Source organism: Electrona antarctica (assembly GCF_951216825.1).
Source record: "Electrona antarctica genome assembly, chromosome: 14".
NCBI lineage: Eukaryota > Metazoa > Chordata > Actinopteri > Myctophiformes > Myctophidae > Electrona > Electrona antarctica.
This window is the reverse complement of record NC_136795.1, coordinates 15182417-15194444: the sequence shown is the minus strand read 5'-3', so window position 1 is coordinate 15194444 and position 12028 is coordinate 15182417. Positions and strand designations below refer to the sequence as shown.

The following is a 12028-nucleotide window of genomic DNA, read 5'->3' as shown; positions in this document are numbered from 1 at the left end:
TTTTTTTTTTTTTTTGGCTTTCACCTTTATTTTATATTTTTATGGAGGGACAGACAGTAGGCTGACAGGAAATGGGGAGAGAGATGGGGGGATGACATGCAGTAAAGGCCGTCGGGATCGGGAGTCGAGCCCGTGGCACACTGCCAGACTGGGTTACCAGCCAAGGTGCCTGGACCGCTGAGCCACGGCCCAGGCCCAAGTTTGTTTTTCTTGTGCAGTATTTGGTGAGAGCTTGTCAGACACTCAACACCACCCTTCTGTCCTCATCAGACCAGCTCCTCTGAATGCTATGAAGGGGTGTGGAGTTAAAAAACAGCTTCATATATCTGTGTGACAGACGGTATACAGTGTTTGTATATTATTTAAAGGTCCTATAATATGAAATTCAACTTTTCAAAAATCGTTGGTGTTTTTTGCGCTCCCCAATGTGTTTTCTATCCCCACAAATATGCCATTTTGAACAATCAGGCTTTCTCATATAGGGGCTTTTATGGAAATTGCTCTCAGAAACAGCTCAACTGATTTGGTCATACTCGTGATGTCATCAGTTTCACCCTACTTTGTATAATTCCTCCCCTCTTCAGTCTTCACTTCCAAATTTGCATTTCCACAATCGCCATTGTTGATTTTCCAAGCTGGCATGGAATGGAAACAAGCCTGGGTTTATCTAGCATCAATATTATAATGACTCAATCAGCGCCCCCACCACCTCATGGACATAAACAATATGATATTAAAAACAGTTTTAAAATGCATGTTGTAGTTCCTTTAACTTTATATGTGCTTATGGTAAATGTAATTGAAATGCAATCTTATGTTTTACTTAATCAAATTTCTCACAATACTATGATTATCAGAAGTACATTCTGATTATGTAGGAGCCTCATTTGACTTATTTGATGACAGTCACACATTGATCACAGTAATGGACCATAGTTACACAATAGCAGCAAATTGATTGATGCTGTACTAGTTGGTGTGTAACCAAATAATCTTGTGTGCATGACGATGAATGATTTAGCATGTTCCCTTCCCAAAACATAATCCATGGTTGGTTATTTGTTTTGAACTAAAATGTTTAGTATTTTCTGTTACATAGTCTTTATGTATTATGCCACATGTTGCTCCATACATACAGAAGTTAACTATTATTAATTGTTTGCATTACGACGACAAAGGCTGGACATAATAGGGTTGTCAAACGATTAAACATTTAATCAGATTAATCACAGCTTAAATAATAATTAATCATGATTAATCACCATTCGAACTATGTCCAAAATATGCCCTTTTCTTGTGGGAACCGAAAGATAAGTGACTCTCCATGTCTCTCGGTCTCTCATCCCGTCGCGCTAGCTACTGTGTGTAAATTGTGCAGCCTTTTTTGGGCAATAACCGACTTGTGTTTTTCCCCCATCCAGATAGGGCTAGATAGGGATTCTCTTTCCATCTCATTTGGATCCATCATTCATCAGATACCAGAGAGATTAGTGCAGAGTTGATGGGATTATGGGATGTATGGGGTGGGTCATCTAAGCATGTTAATTGCATTCACATTTTTTATCTAATTAATTTCACACATTAATTAACTCTGTTGACAGACTACTACTATTTTGCCTCCTCCAATTTGGACAGTGTTTATAGTATAGTTTGTTGATTACTTTTGGTGAAGTAATGGTCTTTTTTTAACAAAACAGTAACAAAACTAGAAAGGTCGCAATTTTTAAAAATTGCAAAGTGTGGTTGCCGCAGTCGCTTACATAGTCCAACTAAAAAATACTTGAGTTGGACTTTTAGATCTTCCCATGTTAAGTGAATGGGGAAAATGAATTCACTAATTCATTAATATCAATTAAACTATACAACATTTCTCTTAGCAATGAGCAAGCACACCATTCCTGATGAAGTCGTCGATTTGACATATGGCTCAAGTGCGTACAGTCAAAACTGTGGGAGGAGTAGCGTTTCAAAAAAAGTCTTACTCCAGTAAAAATGAAGTGTTACAATTACAATAGTCTGGCAACCACACTAATAATAAATAAAGTGTTACAATTACAATAGTCTGGTTGCCCACACTAATGAATGAAAAGAAAAGGTAAGGGGAACAATAGTATGGTTGCCCATAGGCAACCACACTAATAAAGTGTTACAATTACAATAGTCTGGTTGCACTAATAATAATAATAATAAAGTGTTACAATTACAATAGTCTGGTTGCACTAACTAGCTTTGGGGATGCGTCAGAGCTGGATTCCTGAATGGGAAATTCTGGGCACAAGCCCTGCAGGGCCCAAAGAGCAGGGTGGCACTGTAGAAAATTAGGCCAATTAAGTCAGAGGCATTCACCCTGAAAATCTTAATTATAGCGGCTCTCATATAATGTTATGTATTGTTACATATACAAATAATAAAGTGGTGAAAGAACATAACCAGCTGATCAGTCAGTCTATCATATGATTCTAAAGTAAAGGGCCCCAGCACGAAAAGCTACTATAGTGTACCCGCATACGGCCTGTTTTGAAACCGAATATACAAAAGATATTTTGACACTACTTTTCTTTCACTTAAAGGAGGAAACTGATGACAAAAAGATACAAAAAGAGAGAACTATGACTCATTTCGACTTCATGTTGACATATCCGTGGTGCAGTAGATCATATCATGGAGATGCGGTCCGGTACGCTCTTAACCCATTTAGACCTGAAGACGTTTCTGCAAATGTCTTCTAAATCCTGACAGTTTTCTGAAAAGCCTATGTTTCTATGTCAGTCGTTCTTAAAGTTTTTCATGTCAAGGACCCCAAAAATATATGTAATTGGCCGCCGACCCCCATCTGAAAATATGTTATTCCAGGGATCCCCATGAAGCAAAGATTGAGTTAAAAACGATCGCTCTGACAGAATATATATTCAAAGATTTGCACCACATTTTCTCGATTTTTGAAAAATAGCAGATCTACAAGCTCGTAGCGCGGCACTCGGTGCCGAGCTATGAGCTTGTAGATCCCAGGTTTTATGGTTTTTCAATCCCCACACGTGTATGTATAAGTGTTGCAACACTTAAAATGCAGAATATTAAATTTTAACGGTAATATCGTATATCGTATCGATATCGCAATATTTGGCATAAATACAGAGATATGAAATTTTGTCCATATCGTGCAGCCCTACTTGTAATCCAGAGCCCATAGAGTATAGACAGCGTTACGACAACTTCGTTCACTTCATGGGGCCAGTCCTCTTCTACATAGACTTCTATTGGCGAATAGGGACACCGGAAGTTTACAGAATCTATTGTAGTCGATAGGGCTCGCGCGAGTACATGAACCACGTGACCGGGCTGTTTTCTGCCCCCTCAATGTCGCAACTCTGTCTATACTCTATGGCTCTGTTGTAATCCAAACGTACATGCGTGTGGGTATAGGGATAGGGTGGCCTGGCTGGGTGTATGACTTGACTACCGCGGCCTGAATGATTCAGCCCTGCAGCCCTGGTGTGAGATATGATCTGGACAACAGATGTCAATATGAACTTGAGGATAACATTGACCACTTCTGTGTCTTAGTCATACTTCTCTCTCCTTTCTTTCGTAATCTTTTTTGTCATCAGACGGACAGCTTGGTCATATACTTCTCTCTTTGTTGACGTTTTGTTAACTCATCCTCCTGCCGTTAACCCAGTGGTGGAAAGTAACTAAGTACATTTACTCAAATACTGTACTTAAGTACAATTTTGAGGTATTTGTACTTTACTTGACTGTATTCCAATTTCCAATACATTTACATCTACTCCACTACATCTCAGAGCCAACATTTGTACTTTTACTCCACTACAATTATTTGAAAACTTTAGTTACTAGTTAATTTGGAGATTTACATTTTGATTAGAAAAACATACATTACTGTAACCACTTCAACCCTATATACATTTCGACCATTTGAAAATAGCTGATCTACAAGCTCACAATGCGTCGCGATGCGATGCATTGTGTGCGACCTCTCTTTTCTATTCAAATATGAATATAAACTGGAAAGGTTGCAATTTTGAAAAAGTGCAAAGTGTGGTTGCCGCAGTCGCTTACATAGGCCCCTCCCACTAATATTGCCAGCCAATTACAATGTCGCGTCACCCCTGTGATCATGTGTAAGTAATTCGAGGGGATTTATGCCCCCAAAATGTTTTTTGCGACAAACGGTTACAATTTTCGCATTTGTGGCGCCCCCTATGGATGAAAATGGAATTGCTTTTGGCTTTTGGTTGATTAAACCACCCACGACATTTGATTCAAATTTGGAGTTGATTGGACGTTTGGTTCGTGATTTGTAGCATTCTTTGTAAAATAGGCCCCTCCCACTGACTTCGGAAGCCGATTACGGCCGAACGATACGCACTATCAAACTTCCGCCTGTGGTGTTTTCATCGGAACAGTCCAGAGATCATGTGTACCAATTCTTGTGAGATTTGGGCAAAATCTGTAGGATGAGAAGCAAAAAGTGTGTTTTGGAGAAAATTCAAAATGGCGGAAAATCTATCATGACGCAAATAATTTTGATTTTACGACCTGCGGTTCAAGAGTTATAAGCCAAAACGTAAAGTGGGCTGTTATAGCGCCACCATGAGGCCGACCGATAAGATTATAAGTTGATTAATTTTAGTAATTATTATGAACCTACCCTCCAAGTTTTGTAACTATAGTGATTACAGTCTCTGAGGAAAAAATACTTGAATGTGAGAAAATGCGAAAAATCGCATTTCCCATTCATGTCAATGGGGAAATTTAATTCACTAATAAATTAATATCAATTAAACTATACAACATTTCTCTTAAAAAAATACAAGCACATCCTTCCCGATGAAGCCGGTCAATTTGGGATATAGCTCAAGTGCGTGCTGCCAAAACTGTGGGAGGAGTAGCGTATCAAAAAAAAGGTTACTCTAGTGGAATAAAGAAAGTGTTACAATGCAATAGTCTGGTTGCCCTTTGGGCAACCACACTAAATAATACAAAACTGGTTTAACAATTTAAAGAAAATTAAAAGCATAATAAAAAAATAGATGATCTACAAGTTCACAACGCTTTGGCTATTTTCATAATTATCTGTGGAACGGAGTCAAACAAAATGTAATCCCTCAACTCCTACATTTCCAAGTGCTTGTCAGGGTGGGGGGTCCCCAGTTCAAATATGATTATTTTGGGGGGTCGCTGACTCACTGCCTGAAAAGGTGCAATGATCTATTCTAAAGTACTATGTCTTCACCCTCAGCTGCCGCCATGGGACCATATCCAAGTTTTTTGGGGATGAGAAGCCGGATTGTGCCGGTGCGTGTGACTTCTGCCGTGACCCCAAGGCCGTCCGGGCTCAGCTGGCCAGGGCGGCGAGCCTCACCTCAAGGACCTCTGTAGCCGCGAGCACGGAGTCCAGCGGCCCGTTTGGCTTTGACCGCGGCCTCTACGCTGGAGGGAGGAAGGGCTACGGCTTTGAGAGGTACTGTGGGGTTTTAGATCGGCTATTTTTTGCTATTTTTGTAAGACCATTGTACAACGAATTATAATATGTGGATAATCAGACAGTTAATCAGAGAAAAATAAAATGGATAAACCTGCTTCTCGATTATTCAATTAACATACATGAGCAGGTAATACTTCGAAATATCGGTTTTGATATATTAGACCTATTAGTTAACGGGGACAGACATCGTTAACTAATTCAACCCCCCTTTGTTTTGAGTGGTGCAACCACTCCTATAGACAGCTATGTGTGTGGCAGGGTCTGTCCCTGTGTTCGAGCACGGTTCGAGCACGCAATAGCGTGTGTCACACGCTATTGCACAGTCTAACACACAGACACAGACACACACAGGCCAGGGAGGAGAGCTAGTACAGTACATACAGCACAAGTACAGTACAGCACCACTCACTTCATATGGGTCTGATTTATTTGATTTGATTTAGCAACAGCTGTTGCAATGTGAACACCAGAGAGTATGAATAAGTAGAATAATGGCCGACATCTCTGCCCTTAGGCACGATGAGGAGGACGATGAGGGTGGCAGAGATGAAGATGATTCTGAAACGAGGAAGAAGGTGTTCGGTAATGTCTTCAAGAAGCAGATGAACCTGCGGAAGGTGAATCTTCGTCAGAACACACACTTCCTGTTTTTAACAAATGCATGTTCACTCAGGGAAAACAAGCCCCTGCTGTTCTCCCTTCTTGTCCACATGTGTCAGCCAGCTGTGGGCATGCAGGAAGGCATGGTATGGGTATTTGGGGGCCCTGCCGTCAGGGCAGGTTGTGGTAAATTGTTCCCACATGGATACTGCCACAGGGCTGTAGGAAAGTTCCACAGCAGACTAGCAGAGCCAAGTGCAGCCTGTCCGAAAGCTGAAAGAATGTTTGTAACACAGGATCAATAACAGTAACACAGGTCCAGATAGTTGGCACAGGGCCAGTCTGGGGCCAATTAAGGTTTGAAAAGTTTCAAAGCACCAAAATATGTCTGGAGAGTATTAGGGCTCTTAACATAGTCTTTGTTTTTAGAATGAAGTCTGATCGTCAGTCTTACTGGCCTACTGCTAGCAACATGCATTCTATTGAAACTGACAAACTCACACGCACACACATACACACGCGCGCACACACACACACACACACACACACACACATGCACACACACATTAATACTAATAATTATGCAATTACAAACGGAATAAAGACAGAATTTAGAACTAGAATATGTAGAATATAGCTTATTCATCATTACAGTAGCAAATTGAGCAACCTATATACTTTTTTTAGACCTCAAAAGCCTGTCAGTGGAGCCTAGCAAGTTCATACATTTGCATAATTTCCTAATTTCTAAAACCAGACTTCACATGCACATATGTCTCAGGAATGCTGAGGAAATTAGGAAATGTGTTGCTGTGTGTTACTGAAGGTGTTTCAGACAGTGCTTATTTTTGAGTGTTGATGATCATACTCTGTTGAGAAATGGTGTAGGCATTAAAAAGGGCCCTTTTCTCCCCATGAAGGCATCTGGTATATGATTACACGCTCCTGCCAATCTCCCTCTAAAGCCTGAGTTATATTTCGTTGCGCTCGGGTGAAAATAGCCGATCACAGACACAAAATAATTAGCCTTATTTATTAAGCTTACAAGTTACAACACGTCGCAGAGCAGCACACGTCACCCGCACATCCTTCGGTATAAACTGATGACTTAATAAGGTCATTGTTTACATCTCTGATAGTAATCATGATGAACAAAAACACATGAGGAGATGATCTACAATGTTGAAACTGATGATGATTTGGCAGTCTTGAGGTTTTGGGGCTTGGGCTGTGAATAGCTTAACACGAGTCAGAAGGAGAGAGATAGAACTAGTGTTGGGGAGAGAGAGAGAGTCTCTCTTCTTTAGCAAGCAACCATGTCCTATAGAGATGGAAGCATGCCAATCTTTGTCCCATCCTTACATAAGATAATAGATGATAACCTTTGACTATAATACTAACATCAACATGCATAAAGAGGGCATTCTGCTGCTACTGCCTTTGTAGATATACGTGATCAGTGGCTAGGACAGGTGGAGCTTTGTCCTATAATGGACAACCTTTGGCTGTGGAAAATGCATATAATTCTTGACCTATTACCAACTGCGGTTGTCCCTGCATCGGTCCCTGATCTACACCAGACGCGCCTGTCATGCCATTGCGCGTCCGTGTGTGGAATTTACTGTTCACATACAAGTCTGGAAAGCTTTAATTGATGTCAATTGCACCAGCTACACCAGGTGCACTGATAGTGCAATCCTTGCATGTGCATGTTGTCCAAAGAATGGAGTCGGTTTTCTTTAGTACTCCGTATGTGAGTATATTGTGTCAATTTCTTTGTCCGAATAGTTTAGTCACCAAAATCATTTACATTATAATTAATTAAAGTAAAAGCATTTCCACTTCACCTAATAATTTGTCATTCAGGCTCATTGTCAAGAAAGCTAATGGTGTATCTGCTCCTCAAAACAGTTGAAAGAATGTCACTTTTGGTAAAATGTTCAAACTTGTAGGCCTATCAATTGATTGATATTAATGAAACTGTTGCTGCCAAGTGGCTTTGACTGAGGAGAGAACTGCACACTGGGACTGCAAGTTCCAAACTCTACACTTCCATTCTCTACACTACAGAATATATCGTTGCTGTCGGGCAGATACCTGTTATCTCCATATGTTTTAGTAAATGAATGGCCTACTTGATGATCATACTACAGTGTCACAAAAGTAGCAGATCCACAAGCTCTAAATGTGGCTCGAAGCAACTTGTTTTGAGCTTGTAGATCTGCAACTTTTGCTGTTTTTGAATTTGAATCCTGAAAAGTAACGGTTTTGGACATATGAGGTTTCCACACCTCACGATTTCATCAATAAAATGATGTCTGTCACCTTGTCAATCATTATGTTCTTTCACCAGAAATGAGTGCATTCTATTCACTGTAATTATGATCTCTGTCTCTGTGTAGCTCTCTCTGTCTCTCTCATCCATCTGTCCAGAGGCAATATGCATTATGCATTTGCTATCCAATACAATAATTCATGTGTACTAATTGTGTAAAACTTATTATTTGATAATATTATTGGAGACTGTTGGAGAATCTGTTCAGAATCATTTTGCCTGTAATTTGTGCCTTGTCTCTCTTTTCTTTTTCTTTAGGGGTCTGCCAGGTCTGAGGGTCAGAAAGAAGCCTTTGTTCCCCCAGGTGGGCACTCTATCTTTAATTTAAAACACAAGTTAAGGCCCAATCTCATGTAAAAATGACAGCATTCTTCCACCCTAGTCTTGCATTTTGTAAGTTTATTTAAAAAGAGTGATGTTGTGTGTACCCTTACGGATCTGTACAAACGGAATGCAATACAAATAAAGAAAACGCTTGCACACTGAGGGCTGCCATGCGGCAGATGCCTGTCGCAATCATGTGATGATTTTACAGCGTTGATCTCAGAGATAAACAATTGTATCAAATTTGTCCATGGCCTTGAAATTAAACCGTTTGGGAAACCAGTGTTGTAGAACTCTCAGTACTTTGAGCCGAAACCATGGAGTTACTTGAAGCACTACAAATAACAAAAGCTGTCTTGTTGTTATTGTAATACTTTGATGACCTAGATGGGGTAACTGTACAGGTTGCTAGCTGGCGATGATGTGTTCTGATGTAAGTAATGTTGTTTTTTGTAGATGATGACTGCCCCCTCAGAGATGCTAGCAGCCAGAGGATTCCCAAGCTCACAGTGAAGGTAATGTTACTCACATAACACAGCAATATTATAGAAGGGACTTGACACATTCCTCATGCTTGTCCTATCAATTCACACCCCCATAGCAATACAGTGACTCATTGTGCCCTTTGAAACACTGCTCATTCATTAATTCATTCATTCATTCATTCTATTTACCAGGGAAAATGCACACATAAATCAACATTTTAGTTTTTACATCGATGTAGATCCGCTGGAGTTGGCTAAGAGCTAATTTTAATCTGTAGTCTTTGGGAAGGTTGTTAACATTGGTCATCTAATATTGAAAGTATAAATATGTCTATCGGGCGGCTGTGGCTCAGGAGGTAGAGCAGGTCGTCCAATGATCCATGGGTCGGCGGTTCGAATCCCGGCTCCTCCTGTCTACATGTCAAAGTGTCCTTGGGCAAGACACTGAACCCCAAATTGCTCCCGATGTGCTGGTTGGTACCTTGCATGGCTTCCGCCGCAATCGGTGTATGAATGTGTGTGAATGGGTGAATGTAATGCACAATCTATGTAAAGCGCCTTGGATAAAGGCGCTATATAAATGCACCATTTACCATTTATATAAAAAACAGATACTACTTTCTCCTTCAACCAAAATGTCAGATTGATGAGTCTCTGTAGGGTTGTGTGAAGAAACAAATGTGCACAGTACAGGCCCTCCATAACGGTGCAATGATACCATGTGTAGAATAGAATATTGTATTTGCAACAGTTAACAGCATACAGCATCACCATTAAAAGCTACAAAATTGATAAAATCACACAAAAGCCGAACTTGCTACAATTGTGGTCCATTTCAATACCTAACAAGCTATACAAACAACAGTGCAAAGGCAAAAAATGAATACTAATATAAGTTCATGTGTCACATAGTCATGTTCTGAATGGGTTATCATAGCACAGCATATTTCTGTATTTCAGGCCAGAGAGCACTGTTTGTCTCTCTTGCAAGATGCGGTGAGCAGCCACCAGAGGGCAGAACACTCATGGAGGTAATACACACACGCACACAATTTTACAATTTACAATTTAGGCATTTCTCAGATGCTCTTAATCCAGAGCGACTTACATTAGGCAAGAACAAAAGCATGGGAATACATCACATATATAAAATGCATTTATCATGAAACATGCGTAAGCTAAGAACGTGACTAGAACATATCTATATAATGACACTATACATATAAACTACATATACTATACTATGCTATACATATGTACTATGAAGTAGTATGACTACATACAATGCAATTATTGTGCTGTCTACATGACATGCTATAAGTCTGTTTCAAATGCTATCACACACACACACACACACACTTTTTGAAGTGCAATACAAATACATTTTCCATCCCTTCATTCTGCCCCCCCCCCCCCCCCCCCCCCCCCCACAGTGACCTCCTCTCCATGGCAGTTGATGCCGAATATGAGCTGTTCAAGATCAGCAAGTCTTCCAACCTGTACAAAGCAGCCGTCCTGAAGAAAGTAACTACTTACATTATGCTCGATAACCCCACCATCCCTTATTCCACAATGTTCTTATACACTGTACTTGATAGGTCAATGTTATTTTAGGCCGCTATGTTACACTATACTTTATGGGGAAAATCACTTAACCCTTCTTTTATTCCAAAGGTAGCGGAGTTGAAGAAAGGAGTGGTGGCTCCACCAGGAGATAAAGGAGGAGAGGATAGGACCTGCGTCGACACTCGTGATGTCACAGAGCTGGAATCGAAACCCAAAGAGGAAGCGGCCTCTTCCTCTTCCTCCTCTTCCCTCACGGAGGAGCAGCATGGGTTCATCCCCTCGGTAAGACGCAGGGTGCTCTGGAGCTCAGCTTTGAGTATTTCACCTGCCTGCATCAATATTTACATCATGACATCAATGCACTGTTGAGACTTAATTCTTATGCTATTAGGACAGTTTATTCAAGGATTCGTAGCATTTGTCTATTTTTTTCCAATGCTGGTTGAAATGTGTAACTATGAGCCATATTCCTGTGTCTATTTCCCACACTAGTTGAAGCGTAAGAGAATAGGTGCTGGCCTGAGGGGCTCTTCCAACCCATTCCAAACAGCCAGGGAGCTGCTTATGTCTTCTGACCAGGGAACAGAGACTGGAGGAGGGTTCTGCACCGACAGCCTGGGAGGCACTGGACAGCCGGCTAGCAAGGAAGAGGAGGAGGAGAAGAAAAAGAAAGGCAGGAAAGAAGAGTCAAAGACAGATGCGTGTTCCGCTGTGACCTCATCCATCAGAGCCAAGGCCAGTGCTGTGGCTGCGTCTCTGAACAGCCCCACCAAGGGGGGAAGAGCCCTCGACAAGAAGCAGCAGAAGCTAGCGGAGGCAGCCAAAAAGTCGCGCAGCATTTCCCTGTACTTCGGAAAGAAGCAGCAACCGGAGAAATGCCCCGAGGCAGAGCCCGAGGTGGGAATTACCCACACCACTACCTCGTGTAGGACTGGTGCTTTGAGCCCCGTGGCGGAATGTTCACCCACCTCTGCGGAAACCACTGTGGAGGATGACATTTTTATGGATACCAATTCCATGGATCCCAGTCCTATTGAACCAGTTACAGAGGACACTGCCAAAGCAAAGGACATGAAAACGGAAGTAATTTGTCTGGGTGACGAAGATGAGGATGATGATGACGAGAATGTTTTTAAATCGGAACAGATTTGTGAACAGAAACTAATTCAAGAAAATCCTCAACAGGATACAGAGTAAGATGGTATTATT

General features: G+C 41.1%; 1 protein-coding gene across 1 annotated transcript in view; it reads left to right on the top strand.

The window, feature by feature from the left end:
- The window catches only part of recql5 (RecQ helicase-like 5), a 28935-nt gene that overhangs the window by 14121 nt on the left and 2786 nt on the right, over nucleotides 1-12028 (top strand). Inside the window, exons 9-16 of the mRNA XM_079520473.1 lie at nucleotides 5264-5485; nucleotides 6024-6126; nucleotides 8703-8748; nucleotides 9225-9283; nucleotides 10214-10284; nucleotides 10687-10777; nucleotides 10928-11101; nucleotides 11312-12012. Coding sequence (XP_079376599.1) covers nucleotides 5264-5485; nucleotides 6024-6126; nucleotides 8703-8748; nucleotides 9225-9283; nucleotides 10214-10284; nucleotides 10687-10777; nucleotides 10928-11101; nucleotides 11312-12012 — 1467 coding nt within the window. The remainder of the gene's footprint in view (nucleotides 1-5263; nucleotides 5486-6023; nucleotides 6127-8702; nucleotides 8749-9224; nucleotides 9284-10213; nucleotides 10285-10686; nucleotides 10778-10927; nucleotides 11102-11311; nucleotides 12013-12028) is intronic.